This window comes from Manis javanica, chromosome 16 (assembly GCF_040802235.1).
Source record: "Manis javanica isolate MJ-LG chromosome 16, MJ_LKY, whole genome shotgun sequence".
NCBI classification, from domain to species: Eukaryota; Metazoa; Chordata; class Mammalia; order Pholidota; family Manidae; genus Manis; species Manis javanica.
The window spans coordinates 764,406-790,769 of NC_133171.1; the positions used below are offsets into that span (position 1 = coordinate 764,406).

Below are 26,364 nucleotides of genomic sequence, written 5' to 3' on the forward strand. Positions count from 1 at the left end.
ATCTGCAACCACATGCTTCACAAGGCAAATACGATAGTAATTAAATTTGATTAACAAGAGCCAATGTTCTTAAAAAGCCCCATAGACCAGAAACACTCCCTGACATGGTTACAACACTTCATACTGCTCATGCTGACTCACACTGTCCTGAAGGGCTTACAGGCAGTTCCCACATATGGCAACCTTAACCAGAACTACTGGGCATGCTAGTGCACAGTGCTTGAGACCTTCCAAAAAATTTTTTTGTTTTTTCTTGTAGTAGAACTAAAAGCTAAATTAAAAAATTCACGCATGTTTCCCTCTCAAATTAATCCAGCCTCAAAAGTTCATGTCCTCTTTGCCCATTTTTGTATAACAACTATACTACTCTGATAGAAATACTGGTGAAATACACTTTAAGGCCAGGGTTTCAAAATATAAAATGGTACATATCTATCTATGCTTTTTCTAAATACCCAACCCCACAAATCATCCCAGATGTTTTTGTAGTTCCTTAGTAAAGTACTTTGGAATAAAGGAATTGCCCAGGAATCAAGTCAGCTCACCAGCCACCAGCAATCATTGCAGCAATTGAGGACACAAACATGCACCCCAACACAGAGAAGAAAGCAGGACTTTCACAGGTGACACTCCTCCTCCAAAGGTAAAGGCAGGTCCTAAGAGGCACCCCACATTCTGAAATACGAAGCTTTCTGCAGTAAAATCCTACACACTTTTCAGGGGTTGTTCACGTTGAGCCCAGAGGGTCCACTCATTCAATGACAATCTATCAGTTGTCATTGATCTACTATGTGCCAGGCACTGGAGTAAGTGTTGAATGTTTGTTGGCAAACAAGTCAAAATCTCTGCCCTCACAAAGCCCAAAGAAAAAGAGAGAGAGTCAAAATTAAGAAATCAATCCCCCAAAATACATAATTACAAATTATGAAAAGTGCTCTGAAGAAACTGAACCAGTTGTGAGATAAGACAGATGAGTAAAGCCTATAAAGAAAGAGCAAGCCAGGCATGCCTCAGACTGGAAAGGACAGCGTGACAGCTGCAGGCAGCAGGTGAGAGGCAAGAACTAGCTGGCAGGCATAGTGCAGGGACCTCATAAACCAGGCAAGGAAGGCTGGATTGAGCCTAAGTATAATTAAACTCCACTGCAGATTTTTGCAAAGATCATTCTGGCTGCTCGATGGAGAATAGATTGGAGAAAGCAAGCCTGGAAACAAGAGGGCCAAAAAGGAGGCGACTAAGTTACCCAAGTGAGAGATGTCTGTGGCTCTTCCTAGGGGATGAAAGGAGAGAGAGAGAAAAGCAGATAGATCTGAGATGTATACTAGAGACAGAAATTAGAACTCACTAGAAGAAAGAGCTCAAGGAGTCGGGCAAAGGGCAGTGCTACTTGTGAGAAGAGAAGAAAAGAGAAGCTTGCACTGGCTGTACAATCAAGAGTTTAGCTGTGGACATTGCATGAGAGATGCCTATGAGACCTCCAGGTAGAGCTGTCATCCAAGCAGGCAGGCTGCAGCTCATGGAAGAAGTCAGCGCTAGTGATGGTACATAACGCCTGAGACTGAATGAGCACACAAAAGAAGGGAGCAGAAAAGCAAAGAGAAGGGCTCAGGACACAACCCTTGGGGTTGAGTAATGGAGGAGAAAAAATTTCAGACATGATAGGAGAAAACAGGACAGAGAAGTAAGAGGTGAACCAAGAGACTGCTGTGTTCCAGAAGCTGAGAGAGAAGGATCAGCTGCTAGGAAACAGATCCAGGCGAGGGCAGGAAAATCCCTGGTGGATCGGTCGACACGGACACCCTTGGAGAGCGTGAGGAGAGCACTGTGAGGGGAACGGGGAGACCCTCTGGACGGGAGTCACAGACTGGAAAAGGAGGTACAGAGATGGAGAGGGCTCTTTCTGCTTAGTATTATTCACCTCTGTAGGAAACCCACAATAAGTTCAGGACAAGCCCCTTACCATATATGCTACAGCAGGACATGCAAGGCATTTAGGACAGGGATGAGGATTTCCAGCCTCCCGTGCAGGAGAGAAGAAGCTAAACTCAAGACTCTAAGCAAGGACAGACCTCCAAGGTCAAACAAGCACATGGTCAATTAGGAGGGGCTGGACCCTAACCAAGAGACAACTCCCATGGGACTCTGTGGGCCAGGAGGGGCACAGAGTAGGTCAACGGGGCAAAGGAGGGGGAAGAATGGGCCCAAAGAAAGCAAAGCACCTCATCTGCAGCTGCGCATCAGGCCGGGGCATCTGGTGTGCGTGGTGACCTGCAAAACCCGTATCCAGTGACCACCCCACTCTTGTTTCCAGAGAGACTGCTTGAACCAGTCCAACAAACAAGAGACGCACACACCAAAGCAGTGCCAAATGCAGAGTGCCTTAAGGAAAGCTGAACTTCCACATTTTCTTGAGAATATTAAAAACACTTTCTTCCAGTCTAGGAACTTTGAGCCAAACTACATTACTGATATCATTTTAAACCAATATTTTATTCAAAACCCTGTAGAATTATGTATACAGAGGCATAAAATGTGCCATGTAGGTCCTTTGACACAGAGTCTCTCACCAATTTATCCTGGCAAATTAATTCAAAAGTAGAAAAATGCTATATACCTAAAGATTTTGACTAGAATAATACATGTCAAAATGATGGAAATTACCCAAATACAAATGTATTAAATAATGTATGGCATCAACTAAATAAAACAGCATGTATTTACTATCAAAAATGATCACAAAGACTATGGAAATGTAAAAAAAGTAAATAAGAGAAACATAAGTGAAACAATGAAAAAACTTTGTATAAAATATGTCTTCTATGATTACAACTCTGTATACATGTATATATACAAAACTTGACTAAATAAAAAATAAAAAGTCCTTTTTCTATAGCAAAAATACCACATACATACACACACAAATACAGACAAACATACAGATGGAGAAAAAGTGGAAGAGAGTTTGTAGAAATGATAAAAATGCAATATGATTGCTTGAATGATGGGCTTAGGCACAAAATAGTTGTTTTTTTTCTTATTCTAAACTATTATGTTGATAATTAGTTTTTAAACTATAATTTTAAGAACTAATTTTAGCAGGGTGGTTTTGGTCATAAATAAACAAATAGACCAGTGCACAGGCTATAAAGCCCAGAAATAGTCAAAAGTAAGACGATGGGCGATTTAATATATGATCTCAAATAATTGCGGCAAATGATGCTGAGACAACTGGATAGCCTCAGTATCTTTGGAAAAAGATAAAATTAGATCTGTATCTCATACCACAGACAAGAAAGAGTAAACTCCAAATAGAAAAGTGATACAAAAATACAAAAGTGAAAATGAATCATACAAGTACTAAAAGAAAACATGGGTAAATTCCTTTTAAACCTTGGTGTAGAAAAAGTGGTGTGTAATTATATAATAATTCCAATAAAAACTGTTAAGCTTGACTAGATAAAAATTTTAAAAATCATTTTCCATAAGCAAAAGACAACAAACTAGGAGAAAATATTTGTAACATATACTACAGACAAAGCACTATCTTTAATATGTAAAGAACTATAAAAAAAATTAAAAACAGGACCAAAAACCTGAAAGAAAAATGGAGAAAAGACATCAACAGGGAATTCACAAAAACAAACAAAAAACCTAAAAATAAAGCTTGAACATATGAAAAATGTTCAAAGTTATAATTAGGCAAATGCAAAGTAAACAACAAGATATGATTTCTCACCTACTAGATCATGAGAAAATTTAAAAGCATGACAATACATTTTGTTTCCCAGGCTGTGGAGCCAGGTCCTTGCATACAGTGATGATGGGAATGCAAGCTGACCCAGAACTTCCAGAGGGGAATCTGGCAGTATCTAACAAACCTAAACACTCCCTTATCTTTTGACATAGCAGTTCTACTTCTAAGAATCTACTCTGAACATATGCTCCCAACAATACAGAAACACATATGTACAAGGTTATTCACTGTAGTATTGTTTGTAATTGCAAATTATTAGCAACAGCCTGAATGAACCATGTGTGTGAGAATGCTTGAGGAAAGTATGATGCAGCCATACCATGAAGTGCTCTGAAGCTGAAATAAAGAATGAGAAAGATCATTACCAATATGGAGAGATTCCCAGGACATATAGCAAAGTGACAAAGTGAAAAACAGCAAAGTGACAAAGAATACCTATAGTGCGAACCCTTCATGTAGGAAAGAAAGGAATAAAAAATGTGTGCATGTGCATCTGGTAAAGATCACCACCATCCAAAAGACAAACAACAAATGTTGGCGAGGTTGTGGAGAAAGGGGAACCCTCCTACACTGCTGGTGGGAATGTAAATTAGTTCAACCATTGTGGAAAGCAGTATGGAGGTTCCTCAAAAAGCTCAAAATAGAAATACCATTTGACCCAGGAATCCCACTTCTAGGAATTCACCCTAAGAATGCAGCAGCCCAATTTGAAAAAGACAGATGCACCCCTATATTTATTGCAGTACTATTTACAATAGCCAAGACATGGAAGCAACCTAAGTGTGCATCAGTAGATGAATGGATAAAGAAGATGTGGTACATATACACAATGGAATATTATTCAGCCATAAGAAGAAAACAAATCCTACAATTTGCAACAACATGGATGGAGCTAGAGGGTATTATGCTCAGTGAAATAAACCAGGTGGAGAAAGACAAGTACCAAATGATTTTACTCATCTGTGGAGTATAAGAACAAAGGAAAAACTGAAGGAACAAAACAGCAGCAGAATCACAGAACCCAAGAAAGGACTAACAGTTACCAAAGGGAAAGGGACTGGGGAGGATGGGTGGGAAGGGAGGGAGGAGGTGGGGGAAGAAGAAAGGGGGCCTTACGATTAGCATGTATAATGTGGGGGGGGGCACGGGGAGGGCTGTGCAACACAGAGAAGACAAGTACTGATTTTACAGCATCTTACTACACTGATGGACGGTGACTAATGGGGTCTGTGGGGGGGACTTGGTGAAGGTGGAAGTCTAGCAAACATAATGTTCCTCAAGTAATTGTAGGTTAATGATACCAAAGTAAAAAATAAATTAAAAAATAAATAGAAATGTGTGTGTGTATCTGGTCATTTATGGAAAAGGGTAAGAAAAGGAGAGGAAAGATAAACTATAAGCTAGAAAGAATTGTTTCTTCTTAGGGAATGGAGAGTAACTGAGTGGAAAGAATGAAGGACTAGAAACTAAATAGTAGGGAAGGAGGTGGGGGGACACTTCTCTCAGTATACCTTTCTGTACAGCTTACAACTTCTAGGGCCATGGCATATTACTAAAACCAACCCTGATACGGGGGAACCCAAAATAGACCACAAACAGCAACACTTAAGTCTAACTGTATCACAAACACCTAACACAACCACCCTGTAGGGGTGAAGAAGGAAAACAGTAAGTAACTTGAAATATAGTATTTTTACTCCATACTGGATGAATAAGGATAAAAAGAGCTACACAAATACTGACTCTATTTAATTGTCTCATAGGAGTATGGGTTGGCAATTCTAAAACTATTTTATGCTTACATGAAAATTGAACAAATACACAAGCACACTGTAAATAAAGACAGTGGGGATGCTCACTGTTAGAGAAAGAAGTTACAATAAGGAATGGGGAAGGCTAGAATGAACTCTCTGGTGCTGACATGCAACTGGAGGTATCAGTATGAACTCGGTTGTTTACATATACATTTGAACATTTGAACATATATACAGATGGATCGATTAAGAAATAAATATAGATGGTTGTATTTGCATACATACATATGCTTTCAACCTTTATCTACTGAGAGGGCCTGAGAGCCATGAGATCTCAGTAGCAAAGAGCACCTCTAATGCCCAGCTGTTGGTTTCTGCATACCACTCTCCAGTAAAAAGGATTAGCATTCTTTAGAGAAACAATCGATTGAAATGCTAGAGAAGACAAAAATGAGACTGGAACATCTTGTGGTGCTAGAAAGTAATGAAATGCTCAAAAAATGGAAACACCATGTCAAAAGGATACAAAATCTACTTGAAAGAGTCCCCAGTGGCGAAAACGGAAAATTCAATGAATAATGATGGTATTGATTTTAACCCAGAGAATATCCTCTATGAGTCTATACTGATACAAAAAAATGATTAAATGAATGAATGGATGGATGGATGGAAGAGAAAAGGTAACTATTCTGTACAGGAGAATCCCAATTAATCATGTAGAAGGAAGAATGGAAACAGATCATTAGGTAAACACCATAGTAAGTAGCTGTTACAGTCAAGAACCACCCACGGATGATAAGATTTGTGGGTGAAACCTTGAATGATGAGAAACAGTATATTTGCAGTCTCAAAGTATCTCCCCACAACATAGTTAATTACAAAGAAAAAAACCAGTGACTTCCCAGTGGAGAAATGTGGCAGAAACAAAAGTGGCCAAAGCTAGTATCACGGTAAGAAAACATATCAACACCATGTCCTCGAGGGAAAAACACAAGTTAAAAGGACTCATTCTCCCTGATGAAATTAAGAGATTTTCCTCCCCACCCTTTAATTAGAACATTTACTTAAAAAAAAAAAAAAACTTTCATTGCAAGGAATTCCTCCTCTCTTTGAAATATATGTAGTGTTTTTGAAAATCAGATACCCTCTTGTTAACTTTACAATGTCTTTTTCCAAGGACCTAGAATATAAATAACAGGGGAGACAGGACCCCTACTCCCCAGTTTCTGTGGAGATGGGAGCCTGACCTCTGTGGACGTGCTCCTCCAAGTGGCAAAACTACTTCCTGTCATAGTTCATGTACCTTCTGGATAAAGCCAATTAGCTAACAGAACGGTTACCCAATTACCAACTGAATTTAGGATGGATTATGTGTGATAAATGGTGCTTTCAAGTCCTACCTGAAGACTAGCTACTTTTTATCTTGGCAACGAGTATGTAGTGGCTGCATCTTCCTGGCTATATAAAAGAAGTAAATTTCTGTCTTTGCAGTCTCTTAGTGGACTGCCTGTAATGTGCATCATATTCTTGTTTAATGTTTATTCAATAATAAAAGTGCTTTCTATTTACTGCCTTCGTGGAGAGGATCTGTGGAAGAGGAGAAGATTGCATTTTCTATTACATTTCCACCACAGAGCCTTCCTGCACGGTGCGCTGTGCAAGTCACGACATCATCTCCTGATAGTCTTGACAAAAAGGTAAATAACTTCAATCCAATCACAAGATGGCATCAGGAAAACCCAAGTGGAAGGACATTTTACAAAATAATTCAGCTCCAAAATTGTCAAGGTCATGAAAATCTGAGGCATGGTAGCAGGTTAGTAGAAACTAAGGAGCCATGACAAGTGAATGCAGTGGGAGACCCTCTACTGGATCTGGGACCAGAAAAAAGACATTAGTGGGAAAACCAACAAAATCTGGGTAAGACCTGTAACTTAGGTGATCACATCAATTTTGATTTTCTGTTTTCAGTTACTACACTACAGTCATGTTAGATGTGAACACGAAGCTGGGGGAAGTAAAGTATACAAGGAATTCTATTATTTGGCAACGTTTGTCAAAAATTATGTCAAAATAAAAAGTTGAGCATAATGTTTGATACCCCTCATAACAACTAAAAATAGTGACACACAGGCCCCCCCTGCCTGGTCTTCACATCCCTTGCCCTGTCTTCTCCCAATAATAAGCCACAACTTAAAATGTAATAACAAAGAAAAAAACATGCTTCCTGAGAAAACCAACAAGTCCTCATCTGTAAACAGATAGAGCTTAAGTGCTGTATCATGTGACTGCATTTTTGTTTGTTCAGTTTCAAAGAAACTTTACCCTTTATTACTGTCAAGCCAAGAGACAAGCTGAAAAAAAAATCGTCCAGCTGAATTTGACCCTAAATTATTACTTGTACCACTAAAACAGAGAAGAAAACAGTTCCCTCTCCAAGCTCAGTCATGGGTTTTATCACTAATACACAAAGCAGGGAGTCTCTTTTCACATGCCAGGCTTACTAGCTCAGAATAATGAGAAACAATGGTTTTTTTGTTAACCAGTGAACCTAGCCTAATTGGGAAAATATTTGCATTCCCTTAGGGTAGAACTAGGTCCAAAAAAAAAACCACCTTCATACCAAGACTACACCATCCAGGAGGTCAAAGCACATGATGTAGATAGAGAAGAATGTTCAAAGCTCAGTGAGGTTTTTTCCATTACTTAGAAGCATAAGAAAACCTCAAAAAGTAACAGTCCAAGACTGGACGGCACAGTGACCCACCCTCCCACCTGCCGTAAGTCATTGGCCTACTGTGCGCTGATCTCCAGCCTACCTGCGTGAAACGCACACACCTGAGAACAGCGAATGCGACGGGAGTACCGCCCTGTAAGGAAAACACACGAAGAAATGAAACCTGTTCCTGTTCAGCCCACTAAGGTCAAACAGCTGCAAAAACAAACACCTTACAACATTTCGTCTCTAATTTGTAAACAACTGTTAACAGGAAAATCAAAGTTTGTTTCCTCTTAGTCCCACTTCTTCCTATTTCTATTCCTTCACTATCTGGGTTACTTGGGTCAGAGTAGCTCATGAAAGAGCCTTGACACTTTTGCATCTCAAGTGTTTAGACTAAACCAAAGAAGACAAATCAAATGCTGGAATTCACATCGAATGCAGTTCATTTTGCTCCCCATCTACCTTTCACAGGGAAAGACTAGGAATTAGGAGGATCCTTTAAGACAATCTCCCCTCTTGGAATAACCCAAAACCAGAAACCCCAGAGCCACCTGGTTCAAACTCAAACAGTCTGGGAGCAAGAGGAACACTTCTTCACATAAGACCCCTTTTCCTTTCAAATGAAGGCACGCACTTGCAGGCCACCGTCCTTAATTACCCATGAACCTTTCTGCATCACGGTAAATAGGCAGATCATAAAGCCCTCCCGGCAATGGCAAAAGCAGCGTGGCACCCTGTGGGAGAATTCTGAAGCTCTGAGGCCTCAACCAACCATCCACCTCGGAAGGCCAGCAGGCCTTGGCCCCCACTCGCAGAGACAGTGAGATCCTGCCCTGTGCTGAGGCTGGACGTCCCCCACGCCCTGAAGAATCACAAGGGAGACTGTCGTTCCCACTTCTACAAGATGACTTTGCAGAGAATGAGCCACAGGTGTCATTCACATCAGCGCCATGTCCCAGGACAGGAGTTCTCAACACATGTGCTCTGCAAAACTTTCTCTATAACTCCAAAGTACATTTAGCAAGTGGAATGGATTTTTATTATTTTTTAAAATAAGTTACTAGAGAAAATTCAGGGAATTTTTCTCACTGTCTTTTCTTTGTCACAGCATTCACATCTCAGCCTGTGGTAGGGTTTACCCCTTAGCATCGTAATAGCAAGACCTATTTACAAAAACCAAATGCCCACAGCCAGTGCCAGATGAGACACACTGTGCCATGTGTCTCATTTTTAAATAAAATTGAGTAAACTGAAAACTGTCTTTCAGTCTCAGAAGCTCCTTATACCTACTTCCATAATATTTACCTGTCATTATTCCAGACCTCCCTTCCCCCTCCCATGTTGAATCACAGACCACATACCAGTACTTTTGGTCAAATTTCACATAAAGTTCTAAAACCAGAAAAAAAAAGGGGGGGTGTCGGGGAGAGGAGGGAGAGAGGAAGGGAGGGAGAGAAGGAAGGAAGGAAGGAAGGAAGGAAGGAAGGAAGGAAGGAAGGAAGGAAGGAAGGAAGGAAGGAAGGAAGGAAGGAAGGAAGGAAGGGAGGAAGGGAGGGAGGAAGGAGGAAGGAAGGAAGGAAGGAAGGAGGAAGGAAGGAAGGAAGGAAGGAAGGAAGGGAGGGAGGGAGGGAGGGAGGGAGGGAGGGAGGGAGAGAAGGAAGGAAGGAAGGAAGGAAGGAAGGAAGGAAGGAAGGAAGGAAGGAAGGGAGGGAGGGAGGGAGGGAGGGAGGGAGGGAGAGAAGGAAGGAAGGAAGGAAGGAAGGAAGGAAGGAAGGAAGGAAGGAAGGAAGGAAGGAAGGGAGGAAGGGAGGGAGGGAGGGAGGGAGAGAAGGAAGGAAGGAAGGAAGGAAGGAAGGAAGGAAGGAAGGAAGGAAGGAAGGAAGGAAGGAAGGAAGGGAAGGGAGGGAGGGAGGCAGGGAGGGAGGGAGGGAGGGAAGGAAGGAAGGAAGGAAGGAAGGAAGGAAGGAAGGAAGGAAGGAAGGAAGGAAGGAAGGAAGGAAGGAAGGAAGGAAGGAAGGAAGGAAGGAAAATTTTTGCTCTGGTCACCTAAAGGAGTTGAAGACGCATATTTACCTATGCATAACTGCAATTTCGTTAGTATGCACATGTACAGAAATTTCCAAGTCTCCCTGTTGATGGAGAAGAGAACGGATAAGGATAATCAAAACACACTGGCTAATCCAAAAGTCATTTAAAGTCAAAATTCATTAAATCAGCATTTTGTCTATATATTTACTATCTTCCTTTTCAACTCAAGCTAATGTTAAAACAGGTCTTCATCTTTAGAACACATCAACCAACAAAAAGACATCCCCTCGTTGCTCCCAGGATAGCAGAAAATCAGCCCAAATTTTAAAATTTACTACAGATGATCCATAAAATTAGAAATTACACAAAGATTAAGAGCTGGCTGGCATATATCTTAGCTATACAGGAAACAGAAGATACAGAAAAGAAGCCAAAATTTATTCAGCAGGGGAAAAAAAGCCCCATTATTATTCATTTCAATAAAAACTAAGAATGAGAAAAAAAACAAAGAAACCAAGAATGTATGAAGCACTTTCACCTACAGCCTCAATTAAGCCATACCTTGCTGTCCTTGGGTTTTGGTATTTGGTGACTGCTGGCTCCTCAGACAAACGGCTCGCTCTGTGAGCCCAGGCTGTGTTGCAGCCAGCCCCATTCCCCCAGAGCAGCCCAGGGCCTGGCACACTGCACACGACCACAACACGTGTGTGGAGCCCCCCATCGGCCATGAGCAAGTCAGCCAGGACTCCTGGACTATCAGAGCTTGCAAGTAGCTGGAGTCTGATGAGCTGAGATGAATGGCACTGGACTCCAGTGCCATGGGATAAGGTATTATTGTCATCCCCAATTCACAGCTGGTGAAACTGAGGCCATAGGAAACACAGCCCAGGACTTTGGACTATAAATTCTGAGATCTTTCTTTCTACTGTACATAAACATTTTATTTTAACTTCTATGGTCACTTTCTGTACTAACCTATCTACGTAAAACTCATCACTTCTAATAGCTTCAGTCTTTAGCAACTGACAGTATATGATGTGTCTGAATTTTAATATATATAATCAGTTTTCACTGCTGCAATCCACTTTTAATTAATCTCTTAACATAAACTTATAATGAAGAAATGGGGTGTTACTAACAAAATTAACATTCTTTAAATAAAATCATTTTTTAAAGCCTAGCAAATGTGTTAATTTTTCTTTCCCTTTGCATGTATTGGTCTCTGCTTAGTACATATTTAGCTTATTTTCACACTTTAATGCCTAACATTCATTAGTCTCCAACAGATGGCTAAAGTGGCACACACAAGGAAATGGGGTCTAGTCCAGATTAATGAGCTTCCATTTCCAAGGAACAAATAAAGACTACTTTCTGCGTGAAGTATAAATTACCTGATGATGAGCAAGAATAGTTTGTGTGTCTAAAGATGTGTGATAAATGTTATTTGTTCAAGAACCAAAGAGGAACATTTCTTCCAGAGCAGACATCCCCATATCTATGGAAACTGGGCAAGCTTTCCTGCTCAGGTCACAGGGTGACTCTAAATCCCTTGCCTATTGGTACTGAGCTGTCAACAACTGAGGGTTTTAAGATGGATTCCCCTGTGTAGATTCACCTTCACAGTTATTAGATCTCAAGATAATAAAGAGTTTAGATTCCTGTAAAATACACTATATGCGATATTAAACTGGCTGTGCTTTGGACATCTGATCATGCAACATTCTGAATTCAACTAACTAAGGCCTTAACTTGTATCTGAATTATCTTTGGGCAGAGAGGGAATCTGTATAGTTTGAACGTTCCAAGAATTGAGAATCTCTGCTGCAGGGTCTTGATTCAGCCAAAGGGAATTTCTGTCGAGTTTGGGGCCCACAGCCTCTCACAGCCAAGAGGTCAGCTGCCCCATCTAAGTGACCACCACAGCTATGACATCTGATGCTGGTATGTCCTTGTTCGTGGCATTTTCACCTTGTCCCCAACATGTCTACTGACCGACCAATTTCTCAAGACCCAGCTCCGCTCTGAAGTGCCCTTTCTCTGCTTCCCTTGTCATGTAATATTAGTGGCATTCCCCTTGGGACAGTCATTAACACTGGGCTTAAACACTCTGGCACACCTACCCTATTTTACCACTATTTGTATGTGCATCATCTATCATTCTTGCTAGACAACAAGCTAATTCCTAGATAGGTAAGGGCTACACATTTCTTATTTTTCACCCCAATCAGCCAGTTCAGCATCTGACACATGGTAGATATTCACTTTCTATTTCTTGATAACTACAGCACCAAGACAGATACAACTTTTTCCAGTTTCCAATGTACTTTAGGTCCTAGAAGCAGGATTAAAACCAGGCCTATTTAAGCTCCAAAATCCATATTCTTTCCAGTATGTCATGATGTCTCTCCATGGTAAACTGCTAAACACAGGAATTCAAATAAAAACAGAGGGGCGTTCCCTACTGATGGAAGTATATAAATTAAGGTTTGAAGAGATAATTCAGGCTAAATAGGCTTAGTTACCCAGGATGTATGTAGATGTGTAGTAAGCAGGGAAACATATACAGAATAATAACAGAATTTAAGGACAAAGTTTACCATCATTCCCTCTGCATGTAAGATAGGCTTCTTGGAAAGCCTTTATCAAGTTCGTTTGTTTTTCTCAGCATGAAGTATCATATTAAGAAGAAAAACAAGTTTAATGAAATCTTCTATTGACTTAGGTTTGTTGAAAAATCAGTTGGAAAAAATACCACTGCATTTCAACTTCATTTCAACTCCTCATTTCTATCCTGTCATCTCCAAATTATAAAGGCAAGGTAAAGAGAATGTGATAACCTGGAACTAAGGACACACTGGATGGAGACAGACAGACAGACAAGCTAGGCAAAACCTGTCACTAGTCATCTACTGTTCCAAACAGAATGGGAAATGGGAGAGAGCGCCCTTCTATCACCCCCAGATTGGAACCAACCCATTTCCATGATTAATCTAGGTTTTATTACAAGTGGCCTAGCTTACTTTGTGCCTTAATTACATTCAATACAAATCATGCAAAATCCATAAGATGACACAAAACCAATCCCACACTGAGTCTTCCTGCACTAGCACTATGTTATTTTCTACCTGCATTTATAATGCCAAAATGAAGATGTGAATTAATAAAATGTATGAGAGCTTGTTCGTGTTCACATTTCCATGCTGCTGCTTCCCAAGTAATTGTAGTGCTCACATAACATAAAATACAGAAGGAAAAAAAGCAAATTTATTTAAGAAAGCAAGTCTCTTACAGTCTCCCGGATATGGTGGAAAAAACAGCTACTTTAACCTTCAAATAGAAAAGAAGGACACTTCATCTTGTGTTAGTCCCTCCCAACTAAAGCCTTAGTGAACACACTGCCAAGGACTCAAGGACTCAAGGACTGAAATCATTATTCTTTCTAAATTCCACTAAGCATCTTCAGAATGCCTGCACCCCAGTCAGCAATGACCATGCGCTGGAGGCCCATTCTGTCCGTAGGGCTGTCAAGCCAGTTCTGGGCTGAGCCCTCATGGCACCACTTCCACTACCAGCACTCAGAAGAGCAACCGTGTTTGTGCAGCTGGCTGCTGCAATTAGGTTTCCAGGTTACCAACTACCAAACAACACTGGGTCGAATGTAATTTCTAGACATACTGTTTCAAAGCCTCTAAAACCTGCCATACAAATCAAAAGGTAAATTGAAATCTTCACACCCATAGAGTGCACAACAATAAATAAAAATAAAAGGCCACGCTGTATAAACAGTATTGTTTGGGGAAACTTGACCTAAAAAGTCATCCTTTCTAAGCTTCAAAGGAGGAGAAATTTGACATCCTCAAGTACCTGAAAATTTGCCTTTTAAAATGGACCACCACAAATTATCTCATAAACTGGCTTTGCTAGTGTGCAAGGCAGCCTTTTTACTTGATTTCAACACTGGTCCACCTCCTTCCAGATCACTGTGGGCAGACAGGATCCCACCACTCAAGAGGGACAGGGAGAATCTGTGAGGAAACATCAGAGCACCACAGCCGCTGAAGGCAAAGGAAACAGGATCCACAAGGAAGGATGTTTTAAATGGTGACGGGTCAGTGTGGATAAAAGAAAGCTAGGCTGTGCGTTAATCTTACTTTTCTACCCAGGATGAACCCCGTTCCCGGCACAAAGGTGCCTGGCTCTGTTCCCAAAAAGCTTAAATGCAGATTTATAAACTAGGTATTTATCATTAAAATGAATTACAATGAAAAGCAATTGAGGCACTCTCTCTGCAAATGCCGTATTTGGAGACATAGGAATGCTGACACAGATGGCAAACACTGGACCTTCCTTGTTGTTTCTGGTACGACACAGACACACATCAGCAAACACCGGCTCACCTTCTTGTGAGCCCAGCTCTTTTGACGTCTCCCCTTCTTTTACTCCAATCACTACTGTGGTCTCACCCATTCTATAAAATCTTTCCCACCTGAGGACAGGAAGAGCGTTCTCTCTGGTAACACGTAATTCCCAGGGCTCTCCCTTCCCTCGCAGCCTTATAACAAGCTTTTATGCAATGTTAATAAATCCAAGCCTTAGTTTAATGGTTTCCAACTTGTCTTGAGCCTTTACAGCACCACATGTCACACATTACATGCCTCCTCTGATGAGCAACCTGGCACAGTAGCACGATGACCTTATAACAAAAGAAAACAGCAGACCTGCCCCAGTTTGAAAGAGACATATGCACCCCTATGTTTATCACAGCACTATTTACAATAGCCAAGACATGGAAGCAACCTAAGTGTCCATCCGTAGATGAATGGATAAAGAAGATGTGGTACATATACACAATGGAAGATTATCCAGCCATAAGAAGACAACAAATCCTACCATTTGCAACAACATGGATGGAACTAGAGGATATTAGCTCGGTAAAATAAGCCAGGCAGAGGAAGACAAGTACCAAATGATTCCACTCATCTGTGAAGTATAAGAACAAAGTAAAAACTGAAGGGACAAAACAGCAGCAGACTCACAGAACCCAAGAAACAACTAACAGTTACCAAAGGGAAAAGAACTGGGAAGGATGGGTGGGAAGTGAGGGATAAGGGGGGAAAGGGGACATTATGATTAGTGCACATAATGTTGGGGGGGCACGGGGAAGGCAGTATAGCACAGAGAAGACAAGTGGTGATTCTATAGCATCTTACTATGCTGATGGACAATGACTGTAATGGGATGTGGTGGGAACTTGATTATGGGGGGAGTCTAGTAACCATAATGCTGCTCATGTAATTGTATATTAATGATACAAAAAAAAATTAAGCAAGCAAGTTATTAAACAATTGTATTTAGAATTAACCTTTCTATATTAAATCTAAATACATATATTTGTATATAATATTTAGACATATCTAGAAATATCTAGTTGTAAAATTTTTAGCCATATCTGGACATATCTAAATGCTTTTCAGTATTTTTGTCATAATTATATGAAGTGTTTCTTTTAGATTATCTGCATCTTGAATGTTCGATTTTATCAAGACTAAGTGTTACATGTTAGTAATGTTTCTATTGGGTCCAATTGACAAATTATATTGCAGAATCTCAATTAAATGGCTCCTTCTGGTTCTTTCCCTTGTATTGGCAATATTCTACAGGACAGGAAAAAGGTCCCAGAGCAGAGTGGTGCTTCCTCAGCAACCAGAAAACCAAGAATGAGAAAGTGTTTATGGATTAGAATGAACCAATTAATTATATAGTGTAGTTAAACCTGAAAGCAATTAAGTGAAAAATCCATTCTTCATTTTGGGATGCTACAGGATAAGATACAGAAAGAAGGAGAGCCTCTGTGCTAAACCAAAAAGTCATCATCAAACACACCCAAACCTGAAGGTGTGCAAAACCATGTCTAAACGCTGGAAGTGAAACAAATTCCTGGTGTAGAAGACTGCATTTCCTAAAAATGGCCACAGCAGTGTTTCTGACCCACTTCCTTCTCCCGAGTCTTGCCACCTGCCCCCCTCCCTACTCTCCCACCCTTCTCTTTCACTCACTCAGCACTCATCCTGGGAAGCCACCACCATTCTGTGAAGAAGCCAAATCTGGCTCCCCACAGGGAGAGACCCCACGGGACAGGGAAGCGGAGGAGGAACTGAGGCACAGCTGACAGCACGCGTCAGCCACCAGCAACCACGTGAGCAAACAAGCCCTCAACAGATCCGAGCCTACAGCTCTCAAAGCTGCATCTCGGGCTCCAGGCATCACGGAGCAGAGAAAAACCATCCCTGCTACGCCCTCCCTGAATTCCTGACACACAGCGTCCATAAGCAAAATAAATCATTGCCTTATGCTACTAGATTTGGGGTAATTTACTGTGCACCCTGAATAACTGGAATGCCTTGTTTAAAAAACAATCATAAGAAGTTAAATATGAAGGAAACAGAAGTATTTAAAGCAAAAACTGACTACAGCCATTTTCATATACCAAGAAAGTAGCATGATTACTATTCATTAAATAAATAATTCTGTGTGCCAGGCACTGTGTTTGATGCCTGGGGTGGTTCCCTGAGGAGTATAAGCAGGCACGACACCTGACATCCTAGAGTTCACAGTCTAAGGGGAGAGATACATTTCAATCCACTACTTCACCTCACAAAGGTGAGTTCATTCATAACAAGTGCTAAAAAAGAGAAAGGCCCCATGTGCACCAACAGTTGGGGACGAGGTCCAGTCAGGACGGTCAGAGAGGGCGTGCCTGCGGAAGTGGCGTTTGGCTGGGGTAAGTGTGAGCGAAAGAGGCAGAGGGAGGAATGGGGAAGGATGGGCCAAATGCAGTGAACAGCCAAAGGCAAAAGCCCCAAGATAAGAGCTCCAAGAGGTGCACCGTGAGCCAAAGGCCGGCAGTCCCACAGCACCGTGTCCGCTGCATTCTTTTCTTCCAGGCAATCCAAAGTCTTCTCCAGGTTCAGGTGAGAGAAAAACAGACTCCACCTCTTACTGTGGGAGTGGTAATGGCAGAGAACATAAAGCAAAGGAAGTGGTGGAAGAGTGGGTCTGGAAGGGTATGAGGCACAGGATGGCACCATTCAGATTTTACTGACCACCACCAAAGCAAGGACTACATCTTACGCTGCAACCTGATTCATGCACACATACACACACACACTTATTCAAAATCACCATTTCACAAAACAGGACATAGCCCTTGCTACCAAATGGCAATCTAATATTGTCTATTTTATTTTTGTATATATTTGTCACAACTAAATTGACTTTCAACATACTAAAGCATCATGACCTGATGTTTGGAAAACACCAACCTATGGCATTATGGGCTATATTAAGGCATTTATCTCTATGTCAAGACAAATAGAAGTCACTGAAGATTTTAAAACCTTAATATTTGAAGAACAACTCAAAGATTTAATAACACAAAAAAGTTTATGTTATGCTATTTTACTTACTGATATATTTCCTTTTTCATGTATTTATGTAATGATGATCTCAACCATTTGTAAAACACCTACTCTACGGTCACTCCAGGGAGAAGGATTGATAAGTATCACCTAGCATCTGCAGAGGGCTTTACAGTCAATGGGGCACTTAAATGTGTGCATCCTCTCCTTTTGGCCACAGTCTGCAAAAGCAGCCAGTATGATGTCTTAATCCATTTACCAGCTACTCGATTCATATGAGCCTTATTACCATCAGAAGCAATGTGGTAAAACTTCAATTCATTGAGTTCCACCAATATAAGTGGCACAGTGCCAGGAACTTAGTATACATCTACATGTTTTTAATCTTCACAACAGTTCTTTTAAGAAGGCATTATTATTTTCATATTGCAGCTGAAGAATGTGAAGTCCATAGAGATCAAGTGACTTATACCCTGAGATACTTGCGGGGTGGGAGGGGCAATGCAGTTTGCAGTTGGTCTCCAACACACGGTGCATGCCCTCTTCCCTTCCTCCAATCCTACAAAGTTGCTTTGTTTGCCTAGTAACTTGGTAGATGTTACTCAAGCCATCTGGTCAGAAATGCTAAAGAAACAAAATGGCCTTTTGACAGTAAACATCATGAAAATAAAAATAAATAATTCATGATTCTTGACTCAATACCTCTTTCTCTAAACTCTTTGCACTCTGTAGTAAATTTCCATGCAAAAATATCTTTAGTTTCCGTGAGAGTCCTTTTATAAGAAGACACGTAAAAGCCACTTCAAGTGCTGTATTGGAAACATTCAACAGAAACATCCTCTCCTATGGGGAATTTTAGCGAAGGCAAAAAGAAGGTCAATAGAAAATACAACTAAAATAACTCTAGGCAAGGATGGCTTGTTAAAGAAGAACATTAAGGAAATGAAAGAAAACTGTGCCCCTTTTGGATTCAATTCCTAATTTAAGTCTTCCTTTATATATCTTCTCCTTCCTATCATCATTAAATCAAAGCATAAATAAATAAAACCCTTCACCCTCAAAATGCCCTTTCAAGAACAAGAAGACATCCAATGATCATCTCCATTTAATTTTGTCAGCTCAGTAGAAAATGCTTCTCTCTGCACTAACTCACAATATATCAACACACAGTCCCTCCTGACTGAGGTTTGCAAGACCATGACTTAGTCACCAATTTCCTCCTCTGTAAAATGGGATGAAAACAATCCCTACTTCATAAGGTTGTTGTGAAGATTAAATCAGGTAGTATTTGTAAAGTGCCTAAACCCTACTACGCACAAAGTAAAGAAATACACACTCATGCACACTCACACACACTCAGTTACACATTCATGGTGAGGTTTGGTTTCAGACATCTTCCAGCATTTGGATTGACTCGATGTTCAGACAGTTAAAACTTCAAATATTTCTGCCGCTGTTATCTAAGAACAAACATTTTCCCTGTATCAATGGATCCAGCTGCCCAAGACAGAAATTCAAGAATTGTCCTGGAAATCTTCCTTCATTATTTCCACATCCACTGGTCACTAAGTCCTGCCTTTCAAAGCTGACCCTTCTGCCATTTCCACAGCCTCTCCCATCACAAGTACCAGAGTCATGCCCATCACGTGGTCTTCTGGCGGTCAAAGTTGCTGCAGCAGCAAGAGTGATAATATCAATTCCCTGCTGAAACCCCTTCCATAACTTCCAATCGGTTTCAGAGAAAGTCAAAACACCTAAAAGCCTTGGTCCCTTTCTGATGCCTCCATCCTCCCCTCACATCCCAATGCTTTCCCACGCTTCAGCCAAACAGGATCTGTGCAAGGCTGTGAATGTGCCATGCGCTCCTTCATCTGCAGACATGCACACATGCTGCTGCCTTTGCCTGGAACCCTCTTCCTCCCCATCTGCCTGGCTGAAATCTACTCATCCCCGCTAGGTCTCCACTCAAATGCCACTTCTTCCAGGAAGCTTCTGGAGATTCCCCTAGCCTGTGGAGCTGCCCCTTGGGCACCTGTGCCACTGTACTGCCCCTAGACAGCGTGCTTCATTATGATGGCTTATCTGTTCACCTGCCTTCCCACTAGACCACAAGCTTCACCAAGGCTGTGACCTTGTCTGGCTTCCTCACCACCGTAAACCCAATTAGCATGAAGCCTGGCACATAAATCCGAGCTCAAAACTTTTTTGATGAAAAAATGTGTGATATTAATATTTTCTTACCAAAAAGAGCCATAAATTTGTGATTAGTGACATTTCCTTGAGCTCCAAACCCTCCCACATGAAAACATGCCTAAAATAAGAGCAGAGACAGAGCAATTCACCTCCAGACTCCCCTTTCCCAGATACCGCAAACAAAGCCATCTACCGTAATCCTTTAGGAGCACCTAAAATGGTAGAGAAAGAATGCCATTGTGATTTCTAATTCTGTCCATATGCTCAGAGTAATCACATGGTGCCTGGGACACACAAGCTAAACTAACATTACTACAGATTAAAATGCAGACCTCTAATGAAGGCTGTTATTTCCAGGATGAACATATTTACAATAACCATTGGACAGGAACTCCTGACACCCAGTCCAGTGCACACCACTCCACTGACTTGACTCGTGTCACACAGAACACAGGGAATTCCCAAACTGATGGGGAACCACAATTTGAACATGGTTGTATATAAGCAATTGAATTAGGGGAGTGGAGGAAGGGAAGGGAGTTTAGAAATAAGTAAGAGTCACTAAGTAATAATGCTGAAAATCCTGAAGGGCAGATCACATTGCCCATTCTTCATCACATACATATACACCCACGCAAATGCATTTAGATGGACTGATAGGTGAGAAGAACCAAGTTAATCAATATAATTGATAAAATAATTGAAACAGGAATAACACAAGGGAATAGCAATCTGATTAGCAGAAGTGCCAGCTAGAAGAAAGGTAATTTAATCCAATTTCTGTACACTATTTGACTAAATTAAATATTAGCCAACTGAGCATTTGTGAGAAATAAGCTATATATTTACATATATTTGCAAAAGACATACTAAAAGAATCTCTTTGCTGTATCTATGATGTAAAGATTGATATTTCAAACCACTTTTTAAAATCTAGCTTTTAAAAACCAGCTGTGGAAGTTTCCATATTAGCTAATGCAAAACTTGTAGTGCTGGAAATTGAGTTAATTTTTTCACTTCTAGGAAAACAGTCTGTGAATACAGAATTTTATCAATTAACATTTAGTTTATAAAATGCAACTTGGATAATATTATAATGGCTTGTTTTATAAAATTTTCTAAGAGTTGGCAGCTCAGTTACATAGGATGTATATTTGAAATAGCAAAGATGGACAAGGAGTCTCATAAATCTCTGAAACTCAGAAAATTTGCATTTACTGCTAGAAGGCGAGAGGAAAACAACAAAGCCGCCTAGGCTGCCATCAGAAATTCCCTGGAGAGAAATGTTCCGAGTTAAACATTAGACACTGCAAATACACCCAGGCAGCTTGGTGTCCCCTCTCCCACAATTCTTCGCCACTTAGTTTTGCCCCCCACTAACAGGTGGGCTGAAACTGACCTTATTTCAAAAATTCAAACATCCAAACTATGTAATCATAGGGTAACTTCTGACCTTGATCTGTTCGGCTGCTTATAAAGGAGTCTTTTATAATGATACATAGGAATTGTCACTGCTGACCAGGCCAGACGCTAGGCTCAGTCTGCGTAGGCCAGGCTGAGACCAACCAAACGCCAATACAGCCCTACCTTAAAAGGACCTCCACCGTCCATTTTAAGCACACTGAAATTCATTTTATTTAGTACATCAAGGTAAGACTGCTGACCTGCTACCTGTAAACAGAGACCACTGTTGTTTTTCCAGGGTGCTGACAGATGTAAGCTAAATTACACAAACGCTCTCGCCAGCCAGTGACTTACGCACCACCACACTTGAGAGGACAGCCGGACGGCTGGAGGCCAGACTGGGGTCTGCGTCCCAGCAGAACCAAGAGGCCCGTGGGGTGAGCCCAGATCCTCCTTCCTTGGCAAGGTGTTCTTAACATGCTTTCCCAGGAAATAGCTAAGGATTTCTTGCTACTCTGTCCTACTCTGGGTCTTTGAAACAGTTTCCACAAGTTAGGCATTTAACAAACACATACACACACACAGAATTTGTTCTAAATTAAAGGGAAATAAAAGTGAAAGTGCCTAAACTGACAAGTTTTTACATCCTGATGAAAAATCATGTTATTACAGATAACTTTATATGCTTATTTCTTATTACTGAAACTCCTCTGAGTCTCACTTCCCTTATTCCTTTAAGGTATTGCCCCTCTTGGGTTTTCTTTTTCTGGATTTACAATGATGAGAAAAACTGCAGCAGCTCTTCGAACAGCTGCCAGATGTGTGCTGGGGCTGGGCTGCCAAAAGCTCCAGATGCAAGAGCCACCCTCCAAAACAGGAAGGGCCTCCAAACTCACCACTTTCATGGTGTTGCTTCAATTGTTGCTCTTTAAAAATTCTGCCTGGAAATGCCAGCAAATCACAGCCGCACCACTCATTTACACTGAGGAACTCTGAAACTGGAGAAAATCACAGCGGGAGGCACCACACAGGGACTGCAGGGGGACCCCAGCTGGTTTGCCCCACTCGCTGACTCCCTGAGGGAAGGTGGGGCCTGGCACCGGTCCTCAGGCTCCGTGGGAGGCTCTTGCAGCAGCAGTCCAACCCTCAGAGCCTTGGACTGCCGGGCGCTTTGGGATTAAAGCCCATCTCAGTTCAGCTCCACCATCTTGGTATACAACTGAAATATGCATGTCAGAAGAATCTATTTATGTTTAGAAATAGAAAGAGGCGTGGCACTTTCAATAAATGTTTAGTAGTTCCACCATTTAAAAAGTTTTTTTTTTCTCAATCTGACCTAAGTTCTTCAACCTTCACACCACAGCTTAATGTGTTTCCCCCTCTTTGGTACCCAGCTCTGACAGAAAAGAGCTAATCCCCATTTTCTTTATAAGCACTGAAGCCAATTATTAATTAAGTCTATAATTTTCTTCCCTTGGACTAATAATCTCTGTTTTTCAATCTTCTTATTCTTCTTTGTGTATCTTATCACTCAAACCTCTTTCCAGAGTCCTCCTACAATTACCTTGTTGTCATTTCTGATAGACACATAGTATCTTTTTATATCTGTATGGCTAGAATCTAGCCCACTGCCTGGCAACCAGCAGGCTCATGAGAAATATTCTTGAGAAAATGTGAAAGATGAGCATCATTCAATAAATGGTTGAGCAAAATTTATGTCTTCATTGGCTACACGTTGCTATTTATTTAGCATATATTCCTACTATTCCTACTCTGTGGAAATAATTATATTTCCATCATGAACAGTCCCTTTGACTTCACCAGAAAACTCAATAAGTTCATGCTAATGATTATCCTTAATATGTATTTATTTTATTATAGTAGGTACATAAATATACATCAACCAAAACCTTGCTACACCTTGGCAGAATTTCAAATCATGTTTCATTCTTAAAATTTCATCTTTTATATTTCAAATCCCACGCAGTATGAGAACAAGATCTTCTCTCTTCATAGATTTTGCTGTTTGAGTTGCCAAAGGACATTATTTTAGTGGGTACTTTAGTGAAACTTCCTAGTGAGAATGGTTTGATACTTCATTTAAGTAGGATGCTTAATCATACAAATTTAGTTAGCAACTTGTTTTAGTAGATACTTTTTTCTATTTTTTTATTATAAGGTTTTTTCTAAATGTTTGTTAAATTTGTTTGCTTAGAACAGCTTTTTACTATAAAAATCTAATACATATGTCATATAATTTCATAAATGTTCAATTTCCTAAATTCATATTGAAATGCCAAATAAAGAATACAAGATGTTTAGAACAAATGCCATGGCACATGTTAATGGACAAACTAAAATCAACCATTTTGCTTTTGATCAGAGCTGATAAGGATTATCAATGGATATTCTTTATTACACCAATATTTCCCAGGCTAACATAAATACTTCTTTCTCATTCTTATTCAAATACACACACACGGCTCAATACTGAGAAATAGGTCAAATTAGAAAGTGTGAGTGAGAAATGAAATACATCCAGTTGTTCTCCAACAGGAAGCTCTGTCTTCACAGGGCTTGGGCAGGGCCACACTCGTGTGAGACCCACCACGACCACTGCTGTGAACTGGCTGTCCTTAAAAGAATGCTTCTCACTTAGCAGTTACTTTAGAGAGGAGGGGGAAAGGTAGAAAATAAAAGATTAGGGATGATCTTAAATTGGAAGAATTCACAAAAGTTGTTTTATTTTCTTCCGTTCTTAAGTAAATGAGTAAAACTGACTAACATAATCTGGTAATCTTCCCTTAAATTAAAGAAAGAAGTATTCAGGAGTTTAGCTTTTTAAGTAGTTCCCCCTTTGAGCCCAGAATTCCCAGGCTAAAGATTAGTGAGTCAAACCACACAGCCCCATGCCTTCCTGCAGGAAGGTTAATAATTACACCCAATTTCAAGTCTAGAATCCCATTCCCAACCAAAAGCCTTTAGGCAGCAGATCCCATGGTATGTTTCATTAGAGACTATGCCTGATGATTAAGCTGAAATGTGAATCTTTATCACGATACTGAAAACCATAAAGACACTCGCCAGAGTCACGGACTGGGGCACCGCCCGCGCTCCCGCAGGCTCTACAAACGCAGAGACAGGGGGGGTTTCAAAAGACCCCTTCCTGTCTCCCCTCCTCCCAGGGCACTCCTGCTGGGCCCCCACTACAAAGAAACCCGGTTCATCCGAATCCTCCTACCCGAACCCACCCACGAAGTGAGGAAGGTGTACTAGCGAGTGCTCAGTGCGAGGGCCCGGCCAGCCGGAGGGCCCCGCTGCCCGGGAAGGGGCTGACTGGCCGGCTCTGTGGGGCCCGGAGGGCGCAGTCAGCTCGGGGCCTGAGTAGGGCAGGCCTGGCCCACCGCCCTCTCCCACGGGCAGTTGCACTCTCGTCCGGTGCCCCAGCAGGCAAGTGAGGGGCAGATAAGAAAAGGGGGGAACCAAACAGACCCTTGACTTTTTAAGGTATAAATGGAAGGGAGGGGGTAAAAATTACATTTTCTGATGACCCTGAAAATACAGGTTAGCAAGAGACAAGGAACAAAACAAAGCTCTGAACTGTTCTGTGTTAGAAATCAATGCAATCTTGGGGCAGAGGTAGAACAGAGCCTGATGGGGAAAAAGAGACAGGAGGCAAGAAGCGAAGCCAGAGGCTGGGCCTGAACGGGCATCCCAGGCCACGGTGTCTGGCGGCAAGTTCTAGGCTGCTGAACCTCGTACACAACCTACAAAGTGTGCTCCATGTTTACAAATCACAGGTGAACTTCACCACACACACGTATGTGAATGGAGTATTTGGGAGGACATCAGTGAAAGGATTTCACCCCAGAGTTGACAGGGTCTTAGACACAGCCTGTAGAACAAGACAGTCGATAACACACCTAATATTTTGGAAGCGGAAGCTCAGAAGTGAGCATGAGATAATAGTCACTGCAGGAATTCACAGACATCTTGGGAAGAAGGTGGATATTAAAAAGGGAAAGCAATAGAGTTCAAGCCAAATATCCTAATCATAGAGAAATGGATAAGGTGTTCATAACTCCAGGAAATGGAACTAATTTTTCCAGGAATTAGGTGTTTATTCTCCTCAAAAATGTCCCATTGTTCTCTGACCCATTATTGATAATAAAGTTCAAAAACTGTTTACCCCTCAATAGGAAGGCTCTTAAACTCAGAAATATACATATTCTACACAAAGATCAGTGTTCACAGAGTCAATACAGAGGTACAGATGCTGGGCAGGCTGAGTGGCAGTGACTCCATGAGGACAGGGCCATGCTGTGCGGTTCTCGGGTGGTGGCACGATGTCTGGCCCAGAGCAGGCACACAGTAAGTCCCTGTGAGTGAAAACATCCATCTAATATGGCTCCAAACTATCCTAGATGTACAATAAATGTATCACACAAAGGTTTAACCACAACTAATTTTATCCCTGAAACAAAACTTAAATAGGCAGTGACCATGACGACGTCTAAGTTATTTGAGACAAATGTGAAATGTAGAATAACCAGGCATGCATGAGGCAAACAGACATCTCCCTTAACTGTCGGTTAGGAATATTCAAAATAGCAGAGAATTATAACTACTAGCAGTCTGCTAATGCTAGAATTAGCAGGTCTCCTAGAGACTCGTGATGTGAGACCAGTCTGTTGCACATGTTAAGCCCCATCAGCCAAAGGCTACTGGGACCTGTAACAACCTTGTCCAACAGAAGCAGAGGTACTGGCTTGGCTGCAGCAAGGTGACGCCTGCTGAGAAAGAGAGAGGAGGGACATGTTGTTTGAAAGGTTTGGGTTCTCTCTGAAGGATTCCGAGGAGGGGCTAAGAGAAGCAGGTTCAGTTCTGGATTGACTGAAATTTGAAATGAGATTAGGAGAGTAAGTGGGGATTAACTAAGGCTTGTTCTGAGGTGAGGGAAGTTTAGTAAAATAAGGGAACAGCAAAGCAGGTCTGGGTCTCTGCAGGAAGAAAGCAACAATCACTGAAGAGGTGCCCTACGGCCAGTGACAGCTGCTGGGCTGGGAGAGGCATGGCTCTCTGTGAGCCCTA

The 26,364-nt window shown here is 41.3% G+C and overlaps 1 protein-coding gene across 4 annotated transcripts in view; it reads right to left on the reverse strand.

Moving 5' to 3' along the window:
• LOC140846851 (doublecortin domain-containing protein 2-like) overlaps nucleotides 1–26,364 on the reverse strand; it is a 159,622-nt gene that overhangs the window by 123,361 nt on the left and 9,897 nt on the right. Inside the window, exon 3 of one of the 4 annotated variants that reach the window (XM_073224909.1) lies at nucleotides 10,303–10,359. The exons of the other annotated variants lie outside the window; for them this stretch is intronic. Coding sequence (XP_073081010.1) covers nucleotides 10,325–10,359 — 35 coding nt within the window. The 3' untranslated portion in view covers nucleotides 10,303–10,324. Of the gene's footprint in view, nucleotides 1–10,302; nucleotides 10,360–26,364 lie in introns of those variants that run through there. 4 annotated transcript variants of the gene reach the window in all.